Raw genomic sequence first — 18,353 nt, 5'->3', positions numbered from 1 at the left:
TTTCCGGCCTGGGCGTGGCCCGGCGCCCTCCGCACACACGCAGCCCCCGCCCCCTCGCCTTCCTGGGGACACGCCCGCGTCCTCCAGCTCCGCCCCTTCCCGAAGCTGCGGACGACCCCCAGGCCCCTTCGCCGGCTCCTGGCGCCGATCTCGGCCCCTCCCCGGCTGTGACCCCGCGTCCCCCCGCCCCGGGCTCTGCCCGCACCCCCGGGGGCGAAAACAGCCCGAACGCTTAACAGAGGGCAACTGGTTAACTCTGCAGGATGGATGTCCGCGCGGGGGACAGGGGACCGGAAGGCCCCCGAGACCGACCCTCGGCCCAGGAACGGGAGCTGCCCCGTCCCCTCCCCCCCATGCCACTGGGAGGGGGGAGGGCAGCACAGGAAGCCCAGGGTGGTGTGGAGACTGGGCCCCGCCTGCCCCACTTCCCGGAGCGGGCTGGTTCTGGGGACATGTGGGGGTCCCCCTCGGGGGAGTGTGTCCCCTCGGAACCCCGGGAGGTTAAAGCAGGTCACGCGGGGCACCTCCAGGTTTGCAGACTGAGGCAGCCTGGTCTGGACCTGCCTGCTGAGTCCCCACGATTCCAGGTGGGGGAGGGGAGGGGGGGTCTGTGACGGCAGGTGTAGTGTCCCCCTACCCACGGCTCTGCTCCTGTGCAAGGGAGCAGGGGCCCGGGCCAGTTGTGAGCCCGAGGGCACCCCAGCACCCGCAACCACTGGAGACGCAGAGACCCGCGTCAAAGGCTGTGGTCTGGGAGGACAGTACACACGAAAGGCTCCATCTGGAATCCACGGGATGCATCTCAAGAGGAACCAGGGAGGGTGCCTCCCTCTGGGCTCCCCAGCCTGCCTCCTGCACCTCCCAATCTGCAGGGTCAGAACCACGGGCCCAAATGGGCCCAAATGCCGGCTGCCCCTGGTAGGGGTGCCGTGACCTCGGGCAGCATGCTCCAGCTTCTCGACCTCCGTTCCCACTGCTACAAAGGCAGAGTCCCAGCGCCCACAGCTTCCTGCCACCCCCCGGGGGGCCACTCTGGGGCTGGCCACTGGACCCAGCCCCTGACCTCCATGCTCTGCGGGTCTCGTCACTTACGAGCCCCATCTGGCCTTGACGGGCATGTCCCACCCAGAGCTATGGTGCGAGGCAGGGACAGTGGCCTTAGAGCCCGGCCCAGCCTCTGCAGAGTCGCGCACCTCCCGTGAGCCCGGGCTGGGCCAAAGGTGCACCTGTGCCCACAGTCCCTGAAGCCAGGTTCAGGGCCCGGCCCTGTCCCCGATCCCTGAGCCGGCGCGTCTCACTAACAGACCCCATCAATTTAACAACTGACACCTGTGTCAGAGCTCCCATACGGGAAGGCACGGTCCCGCCAGCCTCAAATCCGCCGACCGCGCCCCTGCCAGCCTCGGGACCCACGCCAGCCACGGCCACGTGGCCCTCCCTCCCCCGTCTCCTCCGTCCCGAGAATCCGCATCCGGCACGGCACCTGCCCCTCGGCCTCCCGCCCCCCGCACCCCCGCACACACCCGTTACAGGACCTTACTTTCTGGGAACAAAATCCCGAGCACGCCTCCGCTGTCGCGTTGGGCTGCAACAGGGAGTCGGGGAAGGTGTGCGTGCCGTTCTCTGGCAACCTGAAGCATCCGCGGTACGTGACGGTCCTCCCTGCGGGGACAAAACGGTTTCTGGTGAGAAATGGTGCCCGTCGCCGGCAAACGGTGGCTTCGTGGTCTGAAATGGGTGCTAACATGCTCAGAGGGGCAAGTTTCAAACCAGAAAGCAGACCGCCCCGGAGAGGGTGTGGGCGAGCCGGACTCCTGAGACCACGGTGCCCAAACCTTGTCACCAGCGGTCACCCTCGTCACAGGGGCCACGTGGCTGCAGCTGTTGACCTCAGGCCTGCTTCTCCTGCCAGCTCTGGGGATGGGGTCCATCCTTCCTTCCTTCCTTCCTTCCTTCCTTCCTTCCCTGCTTCCTTCTTTCCTTCTCTCCTTCCTTCCACAAATCTGGATCAAGCATCCCTTACATGCCAGATTCTATACTACGTGACCCAAGAGGCCAGTATTCTGGAAAATTCTATGTTCCCACACAGCACAGGTGTGAGAACTACATCTGTTAATGTGAAATCCCGCCACCATTCTCCGCCCCCCCCCCCCCACCAACCGCTGTGCTGCCAGGTCAGACCCGCTTGTTGTCTCTGATCCTGAATTCCCACCAGGCCCCACGAATGCTCAAGCCCGTGTTAGAGGAAGCCTCCTGCCATGTTGTCATCCAGACCTTCTGGTGGAAACATCCAGCCCCTAGCTAGCTTCCTTGATGAACCTTCTGGAATGTTTTGGCTCCGAGGGCTCGTGCCCCTTCTGCATTCATCAGGGTTTCTCAGATGCCTGCCTCACTCTTGTGCCCCCACGCCCCAGCAGCAGCCGGCACCCCCGGAGGCGTCTCCGTGCACAACTGTGGAACAGGACCAGGCCTGGGGCCTGGGAGCCCGCCCGATGGGCCACGGCTCTGTGGCCTGGGCACCAGGGCGCGGCCCCTTCCCCGACTGCGGCGGGCCCAAGTGCCCAGCGAGTGGACGGCAGGGGACGGGGCACGGGAGGCGTGGGGTAACCCGCCTCAGGCTGGTGGTTGAGTGGCGCCGGCTGTCTGTGCACGGCACCGTGTCACTGGCGGGGGAGAGCCCGCCATCCCCTTGCGCCCAGGGGACAGTCCGGGGCCTCCCGGGGCACGAGGACACCTCCAAGGCGAGGCGCTGCTGAGCTGCACTTCTGGGCACTCACTGCCCAGGGGCGCGTCCGTGGGCCTCCCTCCTGTGAGTGCTCCCTGCCAGCGAGAAGCTGAAATTTAAGGCGGGTGGTCACCTGGGCAGCTCATGACTCAGACCCTGTCTGCTCGGTCCCTTGAGGAGGACGGGCAAAGGGCAGCCAGCCGGCCCACAGCCTGCGGGAGGGGCAGCCTCACACCGTTTCAACATTAACCGTGACGGCAGGTGCAGCCGACCCAAGACCTGGGGCCGGCTTGAGTGACCGGGCCACGTGGCCCCAGTGAGTGGGCAGTCTGGAGTCAAACGGCGACGTTTGAGTCGGCGGTGGGGCACACAGGAGGGGCCGGCCGGGCAGCCCGGAGCCCCTGTGTGGACGGTGTCCGAACCCAGGAAGGTCAAAGGTCCAAGAGGCCAGCCAGGAGGCCCATGCAAACGTGCAGGTGACGGTGCAGGGCTCCGGTTCTCCACGGACAGGCGTCGACGAGTGTCCGATGAGATGACGGCTCATCAGCGAATCCACAGCGCGTGGTCAGGACCTCCACGCCGTCGCGGATGCCCGTCCCGAGTCCTTGATCGCATCCTGTCTGAACACAGACACACCATGCACGGCGCCAGCACTGGCTTTCACGCTCACCCGGAGTCGGAGCAGCGGGGCTTCCGTCCCGCTGGGCAGGCTTGCTCGTGGCACGGAGAGCCGGGGACCCCCCTGCAGTCCCGGCCCTCCGGGAGCATGCCACGGCCGGGAGGCACTGTAGCGGACGCTGGGTGGTCCCACCTCAGCCAGGGGCGGGGGAAGTCTCCCAGGTTCTGACTTCTTCCCACTCCCAGCCTGGCCGTCCCCATCGCGACAAGGACGCTCCGACGTGGGCAGGTATTTTGGAAAGAGGCTTTCGACGATCACGTTACGTGGATCCGGGCTGAATCATCTTGCGGTGAGGATGCATTGGAGTTTCAATCGCACCTTGCTGGGCACTTGCAGTGGAAATTTGGGGGGTTCGCTGTGGCTGCCCGGAGCGTCAGCTCACTGCCCCTCGTGGTTGGTGACGGCCTCCTGTGTCCTGTAATTTGGGATCGTAAGCTCATCTTCAGTGAGGAATTATCTACGGGAGCTCCATTCGCCTGGGCCGGTGGTGCAGCTCTAAAGAGACTGCATTTGCTGTGTCGGTACCTCCGCGCCGCCCAGAGCCAACTGTCAAGCCGGGGCATCGGGACCAGGCAGGCGGTAAAAAATCTGAACATCAAGCAAAACTCACCCAAATGCAACCCTGCAATTACAAATTCTTAGCAAGTGTTTTGCTTTGTTGTTGTTTTGTTTTCTATTTCACCTCCAGCTGAGGTCAAAACACATGGGTTTTTGTACCCTTTCTGAACTGGTAGGTGGTATTTTCTTTTGAATCTAAGATTGCACAGATTTATACTTGACTGGAATTCTGTGCGCGGAGCTCTCAGTCCAACCCCACCCCACAGGCCCACAGCCTCCTTTCCTGCCCGACTTGGACGCTAAACCCTAAGCTTTACTTTCCTTCTTTTGGTGGGAGCTCAGCTGCACACAAGAAACAACAGCTAGGAAACTTCCAGACCCTCCGGTAGGCCTCACTGCTGCAGATCTAGGTCTGCCTGGGCACTTCACGGAAGAGACTGGAACCAGAGAGGCAGACCAAGCTGCCTGAGGCCACACGGCCTGTCCCAGACCTACCTGGGCCGCCAGATCAGAGTCTCTCTCCCGCCAGCCCACAAGGAAGCTATGCCTGGCCCTGAGCCCAAGCAGCCCTTCGCAGAGCCTAACCGGCCCCTCGCCGCCACGTGAGCCTGCCCCCCCAGTCCGCACACGAGCTCGCCCCCCGCAAAGGCGTTGGGATAGAGAGGGCACAGGTTCTTCCCAGAGTCCCAGGCGGTGTCTGGAGGAGGGGCTGAGGGCGAGGAGGTGGAGCTGCGGGCGGGGAGGCGGGGCTGCGGGCGAGGAGGCGGAGCACAGCGCGGGGAGGCGGGGCTGCGGGCGGGGAGGCGGGGCTGTGGGCGCGGAGGCGGGGCGCAGCGCGGGGAGGCGGGACTGCGGGTGCAGCGCGGGGAGGCGGGGCTGAGGGCGGGGCGCGGCGCGACGGGGCGTGGTTGAGGGAGGGACACAGGGCGGAGCCGCACACTCACGCTTCCTGGAGCCGGGCTGCAGCTCCTGGACGCGGTACACTGACAGCCGGCCGACGCCCCCGCACGCGGAGCCTTTCTCCCCTTTGCACTCGTGGTTACAGGCCTCCGGCCCGACGCTCGTCACAGGGAGCCGGTTCCCACAGTAGCACTCCGCCCCCGCCTCCAAGCCCGCGTAGACATAGGACCTGCCGGGAGAGCGCCCTGCTGAGCCCCTGCCCAGGTACCGCAGCACCCACCGAGGTCTGGGTCAGGGTGGTCTCGGGTCAGGTCTGGGGAGGAGGCAGGGACCGCGGCGGTCAGCACATGGCTGGCCTTAGGGGCGTTTTCAGCCGGATGTGAGGGTTATCGGCTGAATGTAGGGGAGCAGCCCTTCCTTGTGATAAACGAGTCCCATCAGCAGCCCTCCCACCCTTGCTCTGGTCACCCTGAGCTTTGTCCCCAAGGCACCGCCTGCAGGAGCTGCGGGTCCAGCGCCGCGGTGCACTGTGTACCCGCTTTCGGCTCCGCAGGGCCAGAGCCCGATTCTGTGGCACGTGTCAGTCCCCCTGGTGCAAATATCCCAGCGCAGACGACTTCAGCCACGGAGGGCGCAGCCCCGGGCTCACGACATTTACAAGACATAAGTGCCCGGGCTGAGATGGCATGAGTCTGAAGCACCTGCCGCCAAAGGCGGTCCTCTACCTGCTCCCACTGTGACGGGGACCCAAGTAAGCCAAGATTACAAATGGGACCTGCTGCGTGCCACACGGGATGTTAGCTCTGGAAAGGGGCCCACAAACCCAGACTGATCCCCATCCGGCCGCATGCTAGTCGTGTGGCCCCAACCCCACTTACTACCGCCCAGTCTGTCTCCCCAACTGCTGGAGAAGGAGAGAACACTGTCGCTGTCAGTTTTAATGCCGTCGGAACTGTAGAAGCCCCTCCGAGCAGGGACCCGCCCTTTCCTTTCCGGGCCTCCGTTTCCCTGTCTATAAAATGGGCGCAATTAATTGCAACCAACCAGAAGGTGGTGAGGACTTAAGTCACAGCAAATGTGGACAAATCTAATGTCAGAGAAACAACACACGAGGAGCCCCTGCCGCCTCTGGTGCCCCCGGCTCCCGGGTGTGAGCACGCACGCGTGCGCACCCAGAGTGAGCTGGGTGCCTCGGCGGGAGGGGCCGCTCCAGCCACACTGCTGCTGTCTGCTAACAGCAGGGGGAACAGGCAGCAGCAGAATCAGCGGATCTGGCTGCGGAGTCCAAGAGAGAAATACACTTCTCCTGTGGAGCTAGAAGGGTCCCCGGAGACATGCGGGCAGAGGCCCTTTACTGTAGTTGAAACACCGGAGGAAACCGAGGCCCAGGGAAGGAGGACAACTCATTAATGTGGCGGGGAGCCCCTGCTCTCCCTGCGAGCCCGTGCCCTCGTCGGTCGCCCGCGGTCTGATCCGTCCAGCTCCCCAGCTGCCACGGACCGCCTCGCTCGGGGACCGTCTGAACCTCCTTCCCGGCGGACTCACACTCACCGCTCAGCGCACGCATCCTGGCAGTGGGAGACGGTCATCTTTCGCAAGTCAAAAAACACGGCCCCCTTCAGGGTTCTGTCCCGGCCACTGTCACTGAAGCATCCGACGTACGTACCTGCGGGAAGCACAGCAGAGACTCAGGCCCCGGGGACGGGAGGGGTCCTAGCCGTGGGACACCCCCCAGGACTGACCAGCCGGCCCAGGCTCTTCTCAGAGGCCCCGGAGACCAGGCTGCGGCCTCACCTTTCTCCGTGTCTCTGGACCCCTCCGCCTCCTTTGTTTCCTGCCTCTTTCCTCGGTTAACGGCCCACCGTCCCCACAGACGCCTGCCAGGGGCTGGCGTCAGCCTGAATGCCTTGTTCTTCTTCCGGCCCCAGCTCACCACGTCTGCTGGCTTATCACCTCCCCTGGACCCCTCCCCGCCATCCCTACCCGCCCTAGGTTTGGAAAGGCCTTCCTCCACAAATGTCCTGATGGGCGGTTTCTGTCACCTCCTTATGACCCAGAGGGAAGAAATCTGTTACGGAAAGTCTGACCTTCGCTAAAATAAAGGACTGGCAAAGGGGAAGAGCTATTTCAAGAAAACACCTGAGGTGCCGGGGGGACGTGTCAGCAGCGTGTGCGGAATCGACAGCACCGAGGGACGGCTGAGCCCTCACCCCTCCGGGCATCACCCCTGGAAGGGGACGCGGGGGGCACATGATCCCGCCAAGCGGTGGTGCTGCTGCCCCCACGGTAACATGAGGGAGCCTGGAACAGCCCTGCCTGTCACCCCGACGTGGAGGGGTCTCCCAGAGACACCCGGGGCGGGCACGTGCGGTGTGTGGACGCACAGCCACGTTGTGCAGGAGCCCACACGGTCCCACGCCGCACGCACACGCCACGGGCAGTGCCGAGACGTGGACGGGGCACCCACGATACAGACGCTGCCCGTCTCCCCCAGGACGTCCCACAGGACACTGCACGGCACACGCAGCCTCCGAAACTGGGCTGCCCCTGGCGGGGGTGGGGGTGGGGGGGACGCGCCCAAAGCCTCCCTCCAGCGGCGGCTCCCAGATGGCTCCACGGTGGGATCACCCACCAGGCCGGGAACCCCGAGGGCAGGCGAGACTCCCGGCTGCCCCTGCCAGGATCGTGGCCCCGAGCAGCGTCCCTGGTCCCCCTGCTGAGGGGTTTGCAGAAGCGGACCCACCAAGCCTGACTCCTGGGACCGAATCCAGGACAACCGTCCTGTCTGTGAACACACCTGACGCCACCTCTGACCTCAGCTAAGTTACGGCCACGTTCTGTGCCTCAGTTTCCCCAACCGTCCAACAGATAAAGGCCCACCCACCTGCCTCACCCGGCACCAGCCCCTTTCTTCCTGCCCACCCTCTGTTTCCTGCCTGTCCTTGACGGGCGTTCCCGACCACTCCAGCCACCGCGGCCACCCCTTGCTCCGGATTCTTAGATTTTCTGACACGGGTCAACACCCAATGACGACGATAATGCTTATCACTAACTGCTGTTGTTAAAGCTGCTTTATCCCCATGCGTCCCGTGTCCACCAGGGCCCTGCTGGTTCTGGCACACCGTCAGCACCGGCCCCCCCACCCCACCCCAACATCAGGGGTGGCCCAGGGCTCCCGAAACCAGGCCGACATGCTCCCAGAGGCCGGACGCAGCTCCCGGGCCCCGACTTAGGAGAGGCAGAGTGGGGGAGGGGGAGCAGGTGGCAGGGTCGGTCGAGGCACGCAGACACCTCACCTGCAGGATGTGGGCGCAGCGGGGGTAGCAAAGGTCGCCCTTGTCAAGGTCCGCCCGCCGGGATGAGCCTGCGTGTCCCCTCAGCCCCAGGACGCCCATCACACGTCGGGCCGCACCTGCTCCCGCTCAGGACCCGGGACCCCGCGGGTCACATACGTGTCAGCACCACTGACACCCGAGTGGCCACAGCGGGAATAAACGCCTATCCTTGGCCGGCTTACTCAGCGAAAGAAAACTAATATTTGAGAAATTTCTGGCGTGCTGCTCGGCAAAGAAGAACGTCTATTACGGTTTTCAATTAAACATCCAAAACATAAGTTCAGGGGTTGTTAAACATTTATCACCGTTGATGGGAAATTAACCGAGAGCGTGTAAAGGGGGCCGGGCTCACGACCCCGAAGGCCGAGGCTGGCGGGTGTGAAACGTGTGTTTGGGGGCGGGGTGAGGGGCACGAATCTAGGCCCCTCACCCCCAGGCTGCGAGGCCTGGCCCGTGCAGCCCCCTCCCTGCCTGTGCCTCAATTTCCCCATCTGTAAAGCGGGCTCGTGGCCCCCCGGGCTCACAGAGGGTCGAGGGGGGACACCACCTCCTCATCGGGCGGCCGTCTGGAGGCGGAGGTGAATGAGTTCTTGGGCGGGGACGGCCATCCCTGCAGTCCTGCGCTCTAGCCGGTGGACTGGAGAATAGTAGCTGCACAGTTAACACACGAAGGAGCGGGAAGGGGAGCAGCCGGGCCTGGGTCCTCCGGACAACGAGGTACAGCCGGCGTCTGACGGGGCGGCCGGGTCTGGGGCGGCAGGGGGCGGGGGTGCAGGAGGCCCGGGACCCACGCGCGCGCTCCAGCGGCGAGGGGGAGGGGAGCCTCCCTCCTGGAAAAACACCGGATGACTCCTCCGGCTCTGACAGAGGCGAGGGTGTGCGGCGGAGGAAGGACGTCCGAGGGACACACTGGGACACATTCTGAGGCGGATTTATTACTTTCGGCTGAAACGGAGGCAATGCATTATTGTCTGTGACTCCGCATCTGTTCATTTGCACATCAGAATGGACACGCCGTGAGGCTATTAACGATGGCTTTGGAGATATTGGAATGTCTTTGGAAATCACTATCAATAAAAAACAAACTGGCTACGGAGAAGTTACTATTTCTCCCCTAGTAAACTTACTGACATTTTATTCCATTATGGATGTTGTCCAAGGTATAATGAAATGCTCGGTGATTGATGGGGCCTCCTGCGGCTTCCCGGGCCTTGCAGGAACCCCTTTCAGGAGCATGGCGGGCTGCCCGGCCGCAAAGAGACGCCCTCTTTGTCTGCGGCCCCAGCAGCTGGCCCACAGGCCGCCATCCGCCGTGAGGAGCCGGTGGGGGGAGGCGGGGGGTGGGGGTGCTTCCAGGCCAGCGCCCCCTCCCGTGAAGCTCTCCCTCCAGCCCCCTGACACCACGGCCTCCCCGGAACACAAATGTATCCTCACGCTCTAGGGGGGGAGCTCAGACCTGTTTTAACAGCCTACAGCAGAGGGGGCGCTGACCCGCTGACCGCTCAGGGCCCCCAGCATCCTGCAGGGGGAGCCTCAGACTCCTGCTGCACCAGCCACTAACCCTTCACGTGCTGGGTCATGGGGAGGCTGGGGGTCGCTGGGGAGGAAGCCAGAGAGCTCCCACGGGGCATCCCAGGGGCTCGGGGAGGTCACCGGCCCAACCGGCCCACAACGGCCAAGACCCTGCTGCTCCGTGCGACCCTCCGGGCCCGTGCAGTCTCTCCCGTCTCCTCGGCCGTCGCTAGACCCCACCCACAGCTTCTCTAGGTCCCTGGACACAGCTTGAACCCAAAGGTGCCCCCAGGGCCGTAACTGGGTCGCCCGAGCCCTGCCCTCTGCTGGCTACGTTATAAAGACCCTCGGCCCATGCCCCAGTCCTGCGGTGCAGATCTGGCTCTGCCCCCACCCTGGGCTCCTCGAGTACACAGAGGATACTGGACCGGTACATGGATCCTCAACAGGATGGACTGAGAAACAGCGGGGAATTGCAGCAAATCTGTTCAAGGTCACAGAGTCGAAACCCGGCAACACCAAGACAGAAACCCAGGTCCGTTTTCAAAACCTGTGCTCTTTCCATGGCTGCCTCTCCAGGACTCCATGTTGACTTTGTCAGCCATTCACATTTTAGTCTAAATGAGTGCTGGTGTAGTCTGCCTAGAGACCCAGCTTCCTGGTGTGCCGGGGCGGGTCTACAGAAGGCAGGCCTGTGTAATGTGAGCTGCAGAATCAGTTCCTTGTGTCCCCCTCATTCTTGGGCAGAAGCCTCGCTGAGGAATCCCACAGCAAGGGCTCCGACCTCTGTGACCTCAGGAGAAACTGCCTTCCGTGGAGACAGGAGCATAGCATCCTCCGGGCTTCACTCACTATCGGGGTCGTTCCTCCCCCACCACTGACTCGAGGGCCACCGGGCTCCTCCCTCTCTTCCCTGGACCGTCTCACCTCCTGAGAACAAAGCCAGACTCCCAGGCCCTCGTTCCCAGCCAGCCGCACCCAGGCTGCATTGAGATGCGCGCCCCCTCCGAGTCCCTTCCCTGGCCGCCTTCTCTTCCCTGCCTCGTCCCCACTTCCTGCCAGTGTCCTGGGGCCACATCCCAGGCAGGCCACGGCCACGGGGAACGCAAACACGGGCAATGACCCCGGCAACTGTGCCGCAGTCCTCCGTATCATGTCTCCCCCGCCCAGGCAGCCACAGGGCCGGACCATCGAGCGCCCCCCCCCCACAAGCACCCCTCCCCCGCTGCCCCGCCCACGCGAAGGGCAACCGGGCCCGGGCACCTACCTCGTCCCCCGACGGCTGGCCCGGGGGCCTCGGGGCGCAGGGCGGGCGGCCCCTGGGGGTCGCCCACAAAGTGGTGGAACCAGCCTCGCCGCGGCTGGCGCAGCTCCGGGTTCCGGGTCCGGAGCCAGCGGGGGCCGGGCCGGGCCCGGGCCGGGGGCCCCCGCGGGACGTCCACGCCGAGCGGCAGGTCCGGGCTGACCCGCGGAGCCCGCAGCGCCCGGCTGTCCAGCAGGCCGACGCCCAGCGCCACGGCGGCCACGGGGAGGGCCTGCAGGGGGCCGGGGGCCCGGGGCCCGGGCGGGAGGGCCACGCGCGCTCGCTGCAGCAGCAGCAGGCTGCCCGTCATCAGGTAGGCGGCCGACAGACAAAAGAGCAGGAACCGCGTGCGGCGAAGCAGCTTCTGGAGCCGGAAGGAGGGTTTGGCCATGCCCCCGCGCGGCAGGGCTCCCGGCCGGGGCCCCGGGCACGGCTCCTAGCGCCCGGCCGGGGGGCAGCCCGGGGTCTCCAGAGGCCTCATGCCCGCATCCTGACGCCCGCCGCGCTCCCGCCCCGCTTCCGGCAGGTGCTCCGACGACTCGGTCACGCGGCTCCGGCCACGGGGCCCCGCGGCTGCGGCCTCTGCCCCAGGGTCGCCGGCCTCGCCATCGCCGAGCTCTGGGATCTGGAAGAGCAGAGAGCGCGCGCTGACACCGACGGAAGGGCCCACCGCGGCCCCCGCGCCAGGGCCGGGAGCCCCTCCGCCCCAGGGCCTGGCGGTGCTGCAGGAGCACCCGACGGACAGGGGGGGGGGCTCGGTCCCCGCCCGGCCGCCGGCCGCCAGCCGCGGAGCGACACCGGCCCGGTCCGTTAGGCCCCGGCCTCCCCGCGCACAAAGCGGGCGTGAGGCCCTCCACTGGGGCAGCGGTGAAGGAAGGGCTCAGAGGCGGCTGCGCACCGAACCCTCCTGGAGTATCATCTCATTTAACCCTCGGGGCAACCGACCAGTCGGGTGGACACGGTCGCAGCCCCACTTTACAGGTGACGCAAAAGGAGGCAAACGCACACAGCCGGCGAACCGAGGAGCCCAGCTTTGGAACGGCGCGTTTCAGAGCCTGTACCGCGGACGGCCCGGCCAGCGATCGACGCCAGCACGCACAAGGGCGCCCGGCCCAGGGCGGGAGTACCCAGCAGGCGCTCTATACATGTGTACGACCTGCCGAGTCCCTCCCGGGTGGGCACGGGGACGGCAAGCTGTGTTCTGGGAACTGCGCCTGCAGAGGCTTCGGCACAAGAGAGGGGGTGGGGCCGTGCACCTGCTACGGAGCCTGGAGCACCTGGCGGGAAGGCAGCAGGGCGCCCGGAGCGGACTTCAGGGCCACCCCTCGCTGCCCCGGGCCTCCGCACTCACACTGGGCTCGGGCCCCCGTCGGCGGTGCCTCTGAAGTGCGCTGCGAGGGGCCGGCGGGGGCCTCTGCAGCTGCCGGGAGCCGGGCGGCTGCTCCCGGCTGCCCCTGAGCACAAGGACAGTCTTGTCCCGGGAAGAAAAGCTCCCAGCAGCGTGACTAACGTGGCCCGGGACCCCCGCCAGGCCCCGCAGCCCCTCAATGACCACTCTGTGCGCAGGGAACAGCCAGCCTGGTGTGCGTGGAAAGACAATGTTTGGGCTCTTGTGGGCTGGCGTTCCCGGGGCGGCCAGACCGGCACCACCCTTTCCAATTCAACCCCCAGCCTCCACGACCTGGGCCCCCGAGGGTGCAGGGACCCCCGAGGCTCGGGCGGGGGGTGGGGTGGGCTCGATAATCAGCAGCAGAGAGTAGATTTACACTCTGAGCCGGGAAGCCATTTCGGCTGGGCCTCCAGACCTTTTATTTTCTCGCTAAGCTGGTGCACGCCAGGCCCGTCCCGGCCAGCCTCGTCAGACTTGTAAAACCACAGAGAAAATCCCAAGAAATCCTGCCTGATCTCCCTGCCTCCAGCCTCGGCCCTCCAATCCACCCTGGCGAGGCTGCCAGGGTGATCCTCCTAATGCACAAATCTGATCACGGTGCTCCCCTGCTCAAAACCCCTTTCCGTAGCTGCCCGTGGCTTCTGGGATAAACTCCAAGCTCCTCAGCGTGGCACACAAGCCCCCATCTGGCCTCGTCTCTTGCCAAGCCCCTTCCTTCGGCTTCCCGTCACACGTGCGTGCGAGCACGCACACACGCCCGCACTGAGATCCGGGAGGCACCTGAGCAGTCCTCCTCGGCACCGCCTGTGCCTCCACTGCCTCCTGTGTCTCTTCCACCCTCTCGGCCCAGCGAATCCCTGCGTGTCCGCCAAGGCTCAGCCCGGTGTCTCTTCCTCCAGGAAGCTCTCCCTGACTACCCCCACCCCCACCCCACCACCACACACACACTGGTGCCGACCCCTGAGCCCAGCAGTTAGCACCTGGGACAGCTGGGCCGTGAACAACTCTGGGCCCGGGGCCGCCCCCTAAGCCTGCCCATTCCTATAATTCTGGTGCCCGCACGAGGCCTGGGCAGCGCAGGTGCCCCGAGACCCTTGTTCTGAGTACACTTTGTAAGGTGACTGAGCGGATACGGTGACAGGCACATCCCGACACCAGGAACCTGATCCTGTGGGGCCTGAAGTCAGAAAAGCACAGGGACACAGAGCAGCCTGGCTCCTTCAGGCACAGGGACGCGAGGGCGGCCTGCTGGCCCGTCCACGTTGTAATTCTAGGAAGGGGGTTCCCAGGTCTGCTCACAAAGGGCTCCCGGTCACAAGACTGGGGTTCTGTCGGCGAAAATAAACGGGGAGAAGGGAGGCCTTGCCGTGGAAAGGAGAGGCTCGGAGAGCCGGGGCGGAGGGCGGGCGGGTCAGCAGTTCGGGGTCGGGAACCACGGTGTGTGGTGGGTCCCGTGCCGTGCCGGGCGCGGGACTTGGAAACTGGCCACAGGAAGCGAGGGGTGGCCTGGGTGCCGTCAGGGCCCATCAGTCAGGATTCGAATGACCACACCCGGCTTCCCCAAGGACCCCCAAAGTCCCCCCCCCCAGGGCCATTCCGTCCCAGAGGGGCCTCCCGGTCTGCCGAGGGGGCCTGGACGTGAAGGTGGGGACAGCCCCTCTCAGGGTCCTATAAAGCAGTGGCCACCCCGGACCTTGAAAATCGCGCAGCTGGTTCCGGGCCCAGAACGCCTGCCTCGGGCGGGGCGGGGGCTGGCATGCCCTGAGCGTGAGAAACTCGTCCCCTGCCCTGGACCGCCAGTGTCACACTTGCCGTTGACCCCTACCCCGTCGCCTGTCCTCCAGGCTGGTGGCCCCTCCAGGCAGGGCCCCGGCCACACCCCCAGATCCCAGCACACAGCCAGCAGCTTGGGGATGGAAAACGTCTCTGGAGTGACCGCAGGTGAGCGCAGCCTGGGGGTGGTTGGGTGACCTACAGCCGCTGCACAAGGGGCTCCCGCCAAGCCTCGAGGTCGGCGGGACCTGCCAGCCCCTGGGGGCACACCCACCACAGCCTGTCTGCACGGCCGGGAGCCCACCCCACGCTGCCAGCGCCTGCTCGTTTCCAGTGCTCCCCACCCCCTGGGCCGTGCTCCTCACCTGCCCCATCCCGGCTACTCCGCACGCCCCCTCCCTCCCCGCGGGCGCCACGCTTGTCCCCATTTGAGAGCCACAGCCGCCAAGGCCCCGCGGTCAGACACCAGGGCTAGCCCGCCCACGCCGGCTGCAGCCCCACACCGGGCAGGACTTGGAAAGGAGCTCAGGGCGCCCCCACCAGCACCTCTTTAAAAACAAGCCAGGTCCAGGCTTGGTGCCGTGCATGGCGTGCCCCCCCCCGCCCCCGACACGCACCCCTGATGTCGCCGTGGGGGTCGGCGTTCCGCCCCCCGGACCCCTCCTCCGTCCACTCTGCTCTTCCCATGGGGCCCCTCCCATCTCGGAATCCAGCAAAGTGCTTCGGGGGGACAGGGGTGGACATCAGCCCGGAGAAGGGCAGGCAGGGCCTGGGGGAGGGTCGCCCCACTCAGGAAGGAGGGAGTCGGGGCAAAGGGGCTTCTGGGGGGGGTCTCGGGAGGGAGCTGGGGCTTAGCGCGGGTGGGGACGGGAACACCCGAGCCCTCTCCTGTTAATTTGCTGCTGGCTGGGCCCCAGGGCGCAGCAGGTGCCCGGCCTGCAGGTGGGACCGGGAGTAGGACACAGGCTCCCGCCTCTCAGCTAGGCTGAGGGGTCCGGGGACTGGGCAGGTGACGGTGGCGGTGGGGACAGGAGAAGGGCAGCCCGTGGGGCCTGGGGGCCGCACAAAGCCCTCGGAGAGGCCGGGGTTCAGTCACGTGACTGCCTCTGTCCCCTCCCCGGCCAGAGAGGACAAGCGGTGGCAGGTGAGGAGGGAGACTCCAGAGGCCCCCAGGAGCATCTCCGCACCTGTGGCCAGGGCATTGGGGACGGGGACCCTCTGGGCTCAGAGCCACGCGCTCCCAGTCGGGTGAGAGCCTTAAAGACAAAGGAGCAGGACCAGCACGTCGCCCTCCCGATGAGACACGGGCGGTGGGGTCCCAGCAGCTGAGTCCCAGCCTCCAGGACCGGCGGCCGGCACGGTGGGGAGGGGTCCTCAGGTCCACGTGAGCCTCCAGCTGGGCTCAGGGCTCTGGGTTAGCCCTCCTCTGTCTTTTGTCACCCCTGCAGGCCTCGGCCCTGCTCAGCAACGTGCACGTTGTCTGGATACTCCCCTTCTCGCAAAGGCCAAGCCTAAGAAAGTGATCTTTCTAAAGAAGGAAACCGTAATGCTGCAGCCTCCAACGTGTCCCCAGGACCCGGACGGCCAAGCCCAGGCCTCTCGGTCTGACCCCCAGTCTGCCAGCCCCTTCCTCTCAAGGGTCCTTCCAGAAGGCCGTGTCCCAAGCACAGTGCCCCCGGCCCCCGTGCCCTTCCTCGTACGGCTCGCGCATGCTTTGTGGCCATCAAGGTTCACGTCCGATGCTCCCTGAGGCGGAGCTCGACGGCGGGACGGGACGCTCTGTGAGCTGACCCCGGCTGACGTGTCCCGCCTGGAGTCAGCGCTCCGAGCCGCTCTGCCCACTCTCCCTCCCGGCCCGTGAGCCCCCCGCGGGCGCCTCCGAGTGGAACACAGGGCAGACCCCCAGGAATCGGTGCCCCCCGCCACCCTCCAGGGCTCAGGGGAGAGGGGCGCGTCCGTCCCCTACTCAGGAGTGGAACCCTCCGGAAACAGCCCATCACCACCTCTCTGGTCTGTCGCTGGGCCCCCTCTTTCGTAGATCCCTGTTTTGTTCCTCTGTTTCTCCCACCCGACGGCGAACCCTTGAGGGTTATTCAAGCCCCTTGGGCGATTCGGATAAATCTGGGCAGGCTCAGCCTCGCCCCTCTGGCTCCTGCGGGCGCCGGGATGGGGGCTTCCGGGGCGGGTGCCTGGGCGCCCCTGTCCTCAGCACCCTCCGGGCCCCCTCAGGCCAAGACAGCCGCCCTCTGGGAGGGGCTCAGGTCCCCGAGGGTCTGTCTCCAGCAGCAAGAGAAGCCCAGGAGAAGGAAGGGGCCCTAGCAGCCAACAGGTGTGCCCGCGTCAGTAGCTCACAAAATGAATCCAGCCTACTCTTCCATCCACATCACACGTCCACACGGCAGGCGGTTCTCGCCAACCACAGTCTCGGCAAGCAGCACACTTCCGATCATTGTGCGGCGGCCTCCCCGCGGCCGACCGGGGTCTGAGCCAGACGGGAGCACGAGCCACGAGTGTCTACGGGGGGAACCGGCCCTTCCCAAGAGTGCCTGCTCAGGCAGGACCCGGTCCTGGGCTCCAGGCAGGGGGAGCCGCCCCTGTGACTCGCTCCCCGGGGCTGGGCCTGAACTGACCTGGCCGGAGACTGGCGGCCGGGACAAGCACCCCCGCCTGCCTGGGCACACAGGAGGGCAGGAACGGGGTCTGGCCTTCTGCCTAACCAGGCTTCTTTTCCCTTCCGGCGGATGGGCTGCAGGCCACAGGACACACCCCACAGGGCTCCAGCAGCCACCGAAAAGGGGGAGCCCCTCACCCCCAGACCAAGCTTCCAGGGAGCTGGGAAATACTCATGCTGGGGATGGGGGCACGCGCCCGTGGGCGGGGGCTTCTCCTGGGGAAGGGGGGGCTGCCGGGTCAGCCCCCCACCCCCAGCCACTCGCCAAGCTTCCTTCGGGGAGCGCCTGGGAGACAGCCACTCTGCTGCAGCTTACAGGGGCTCTGGTGGCCACTGGGCACCTTCCCCAAGGGGCTTCTGAGGCCCCAGCCGAGGATATGGGGGGGTGAGGGGCACACTTGGGGAACCTCCCCTTTGCCTCCTCTCCTGCAGTTTGCAACCGTCAGGAAGGGGCCGGCTCTTCCCTCCTGCCTCCCTCCCCACGGCCTCACTCCCTTCCCTTGTCCGGGGCCTCCCAGGCAATTCAGAGGAGAAAACAAAAGGCTCATCTCCTGAGCCCGACCTGGGACCCTCCCGGTTCCAGCGACAGGAGGGTGACAGCGTCTGCATCTGTCAGAAAAGTACAGCAGAGTTCCCAGTCTGTCCATCTTCGCAGCAGCCCCGGAAGGGCGCGGGGCCGTGGAAGCCCGAACCCCGGTGTCCAGCGTGCCCCTGCCCAGACAAGGACGGGAGTCCCTCTGCGCCACCCCCTACCCCCGGGGGCGGGGGCGGGGGGTGGGGGTTGGGGGGCTAGCCAGCACGCGCCACCCAGGGCACCAGACCACCGGCGGGGCCACCCTGAGGCTCCAGACTTAAAAGAAGAACGCAGTGAGCAGCCCCCAGTCCGGCTGCGTCCACACCTGGGGAGGTGCACGGCTCCCTCCACTACTTGGGGTAATTTTCCGGACAAGATCCGCGAATACCTACATTTCGCCTTTGCCTCTGCCTCTGTTCAAGTTCACCCAGAGACAGCGGGCAGAGCCCTCCGCTGACCGGAAGCCTCGCTCTCTGGGTGAGTGAGCGGCTCCTGCCAGAGGCAGCGCGCACCCCGAACCCCGCGCTCGCCCCCTGCCCGGCCGGATCCGCCTCTCCCTCCCTCCGCGGACACTGACGGTCGCCGAGGACTCCAGGAGGGGACGCCGCGTCCAAAGCTGCCCTGCGCGCCCCCGCCCGCCCCCGGGGGCCCCTCCTGAGCGCTGCCCCCGCGCGCGCACCCACACCCCCCTCCCCGGCCCGCCGCCCGGAGCAGGTGCACCCCCGCCGCGCTCCGGCCGCGTCTACACAAACTTGTTCGCGGGCGGCTGGGAAGGAGCGCGCCCGCCCCCGCCCGCGCGGAGGGTCCCGTTGGGGGTCCCGCTGGGGGTCCCGGCGGGGCGCCCCGGAGACAGGACTCACTCACCCCGCGATCGCGGCCGGCTGGGGCGCCCGCTCCCGCGGCCACGCGCCCGCTCCCGGGCACCGAGCCCCG

The 18,353-nt window shown here is 66.2% G+C and overlaps 1 protein-coding gene across 5 annotated transcripts in view; it reads right to left on the bottom strand.

Annotated features, from left to right (window-relative positions):
- Positions 1 to 18,353, bottom strand: part of WSCD1 (WSC domain containing 1) — a 31,248-nt gene that overhangs the window by 11,602 nt on the left and 1,293 nt on the right. For 2 of the 5 annotated variants that reach the window (XM_040453511.1, XM_040453515.1), the window contains exons 1-5: positions 18,285 to 18,353; positions 10,977 to 11,637; positions 6,414 to 6,528; positions 4,907 to 5,091; positions 1,541 to 1,662 (exon numbers count right to left, since the gene is read on the bottom strand). In XM_040453511.1, coding sequence (XP_040309445.1) covers positions 1,541 to 1,662; positions 4,907 to 5,091; positions 6,414 to 6,528; positions 10,977 to 11,403 — 849 coding nt within the window. In that variant the 5' untranslated portion in view covers positions 11,404 to 11,637; positions 18,285 to 18,353. Of the gene's footprint in view, positions 1 to 1,540; positions 1,663 to 4,906; positions 5,092 to 6,413; positions 6,529 to 10,976; positions 11,638 to 17,408; positions 17,548 to 17,812; positions 17,970 to 18,284 lie in introns of those variants that run through there. The other 3 variants (XM_040453512.1, XM_040453514.1, XM_040453513.1) reach the window with 3 other exon arrangements.

The sequence above is a fragment of the Herpailurus yagouaroundi genome, unplaced genomic scaffold (genome assembly GCF_014898765.1).
Source record: "Herpailurus yagouaroundi ecotype Mexico unplaced genomic scaffold, PumYag 208, whole genome shotgun sequence".
In the NCBI taxonomy this organism is placed as follows: Eukaryota; Metazoa; Chordata; class Mammalia; order Carnivora; family Felidae; genus Herpailurus; species Herpailurus yagouaroundi.
The sequence above is the reverse complement of the archived record's forward strand: the minus strand, read 5'-3'. Positions and strand labels throughout refer to the sequence as shown.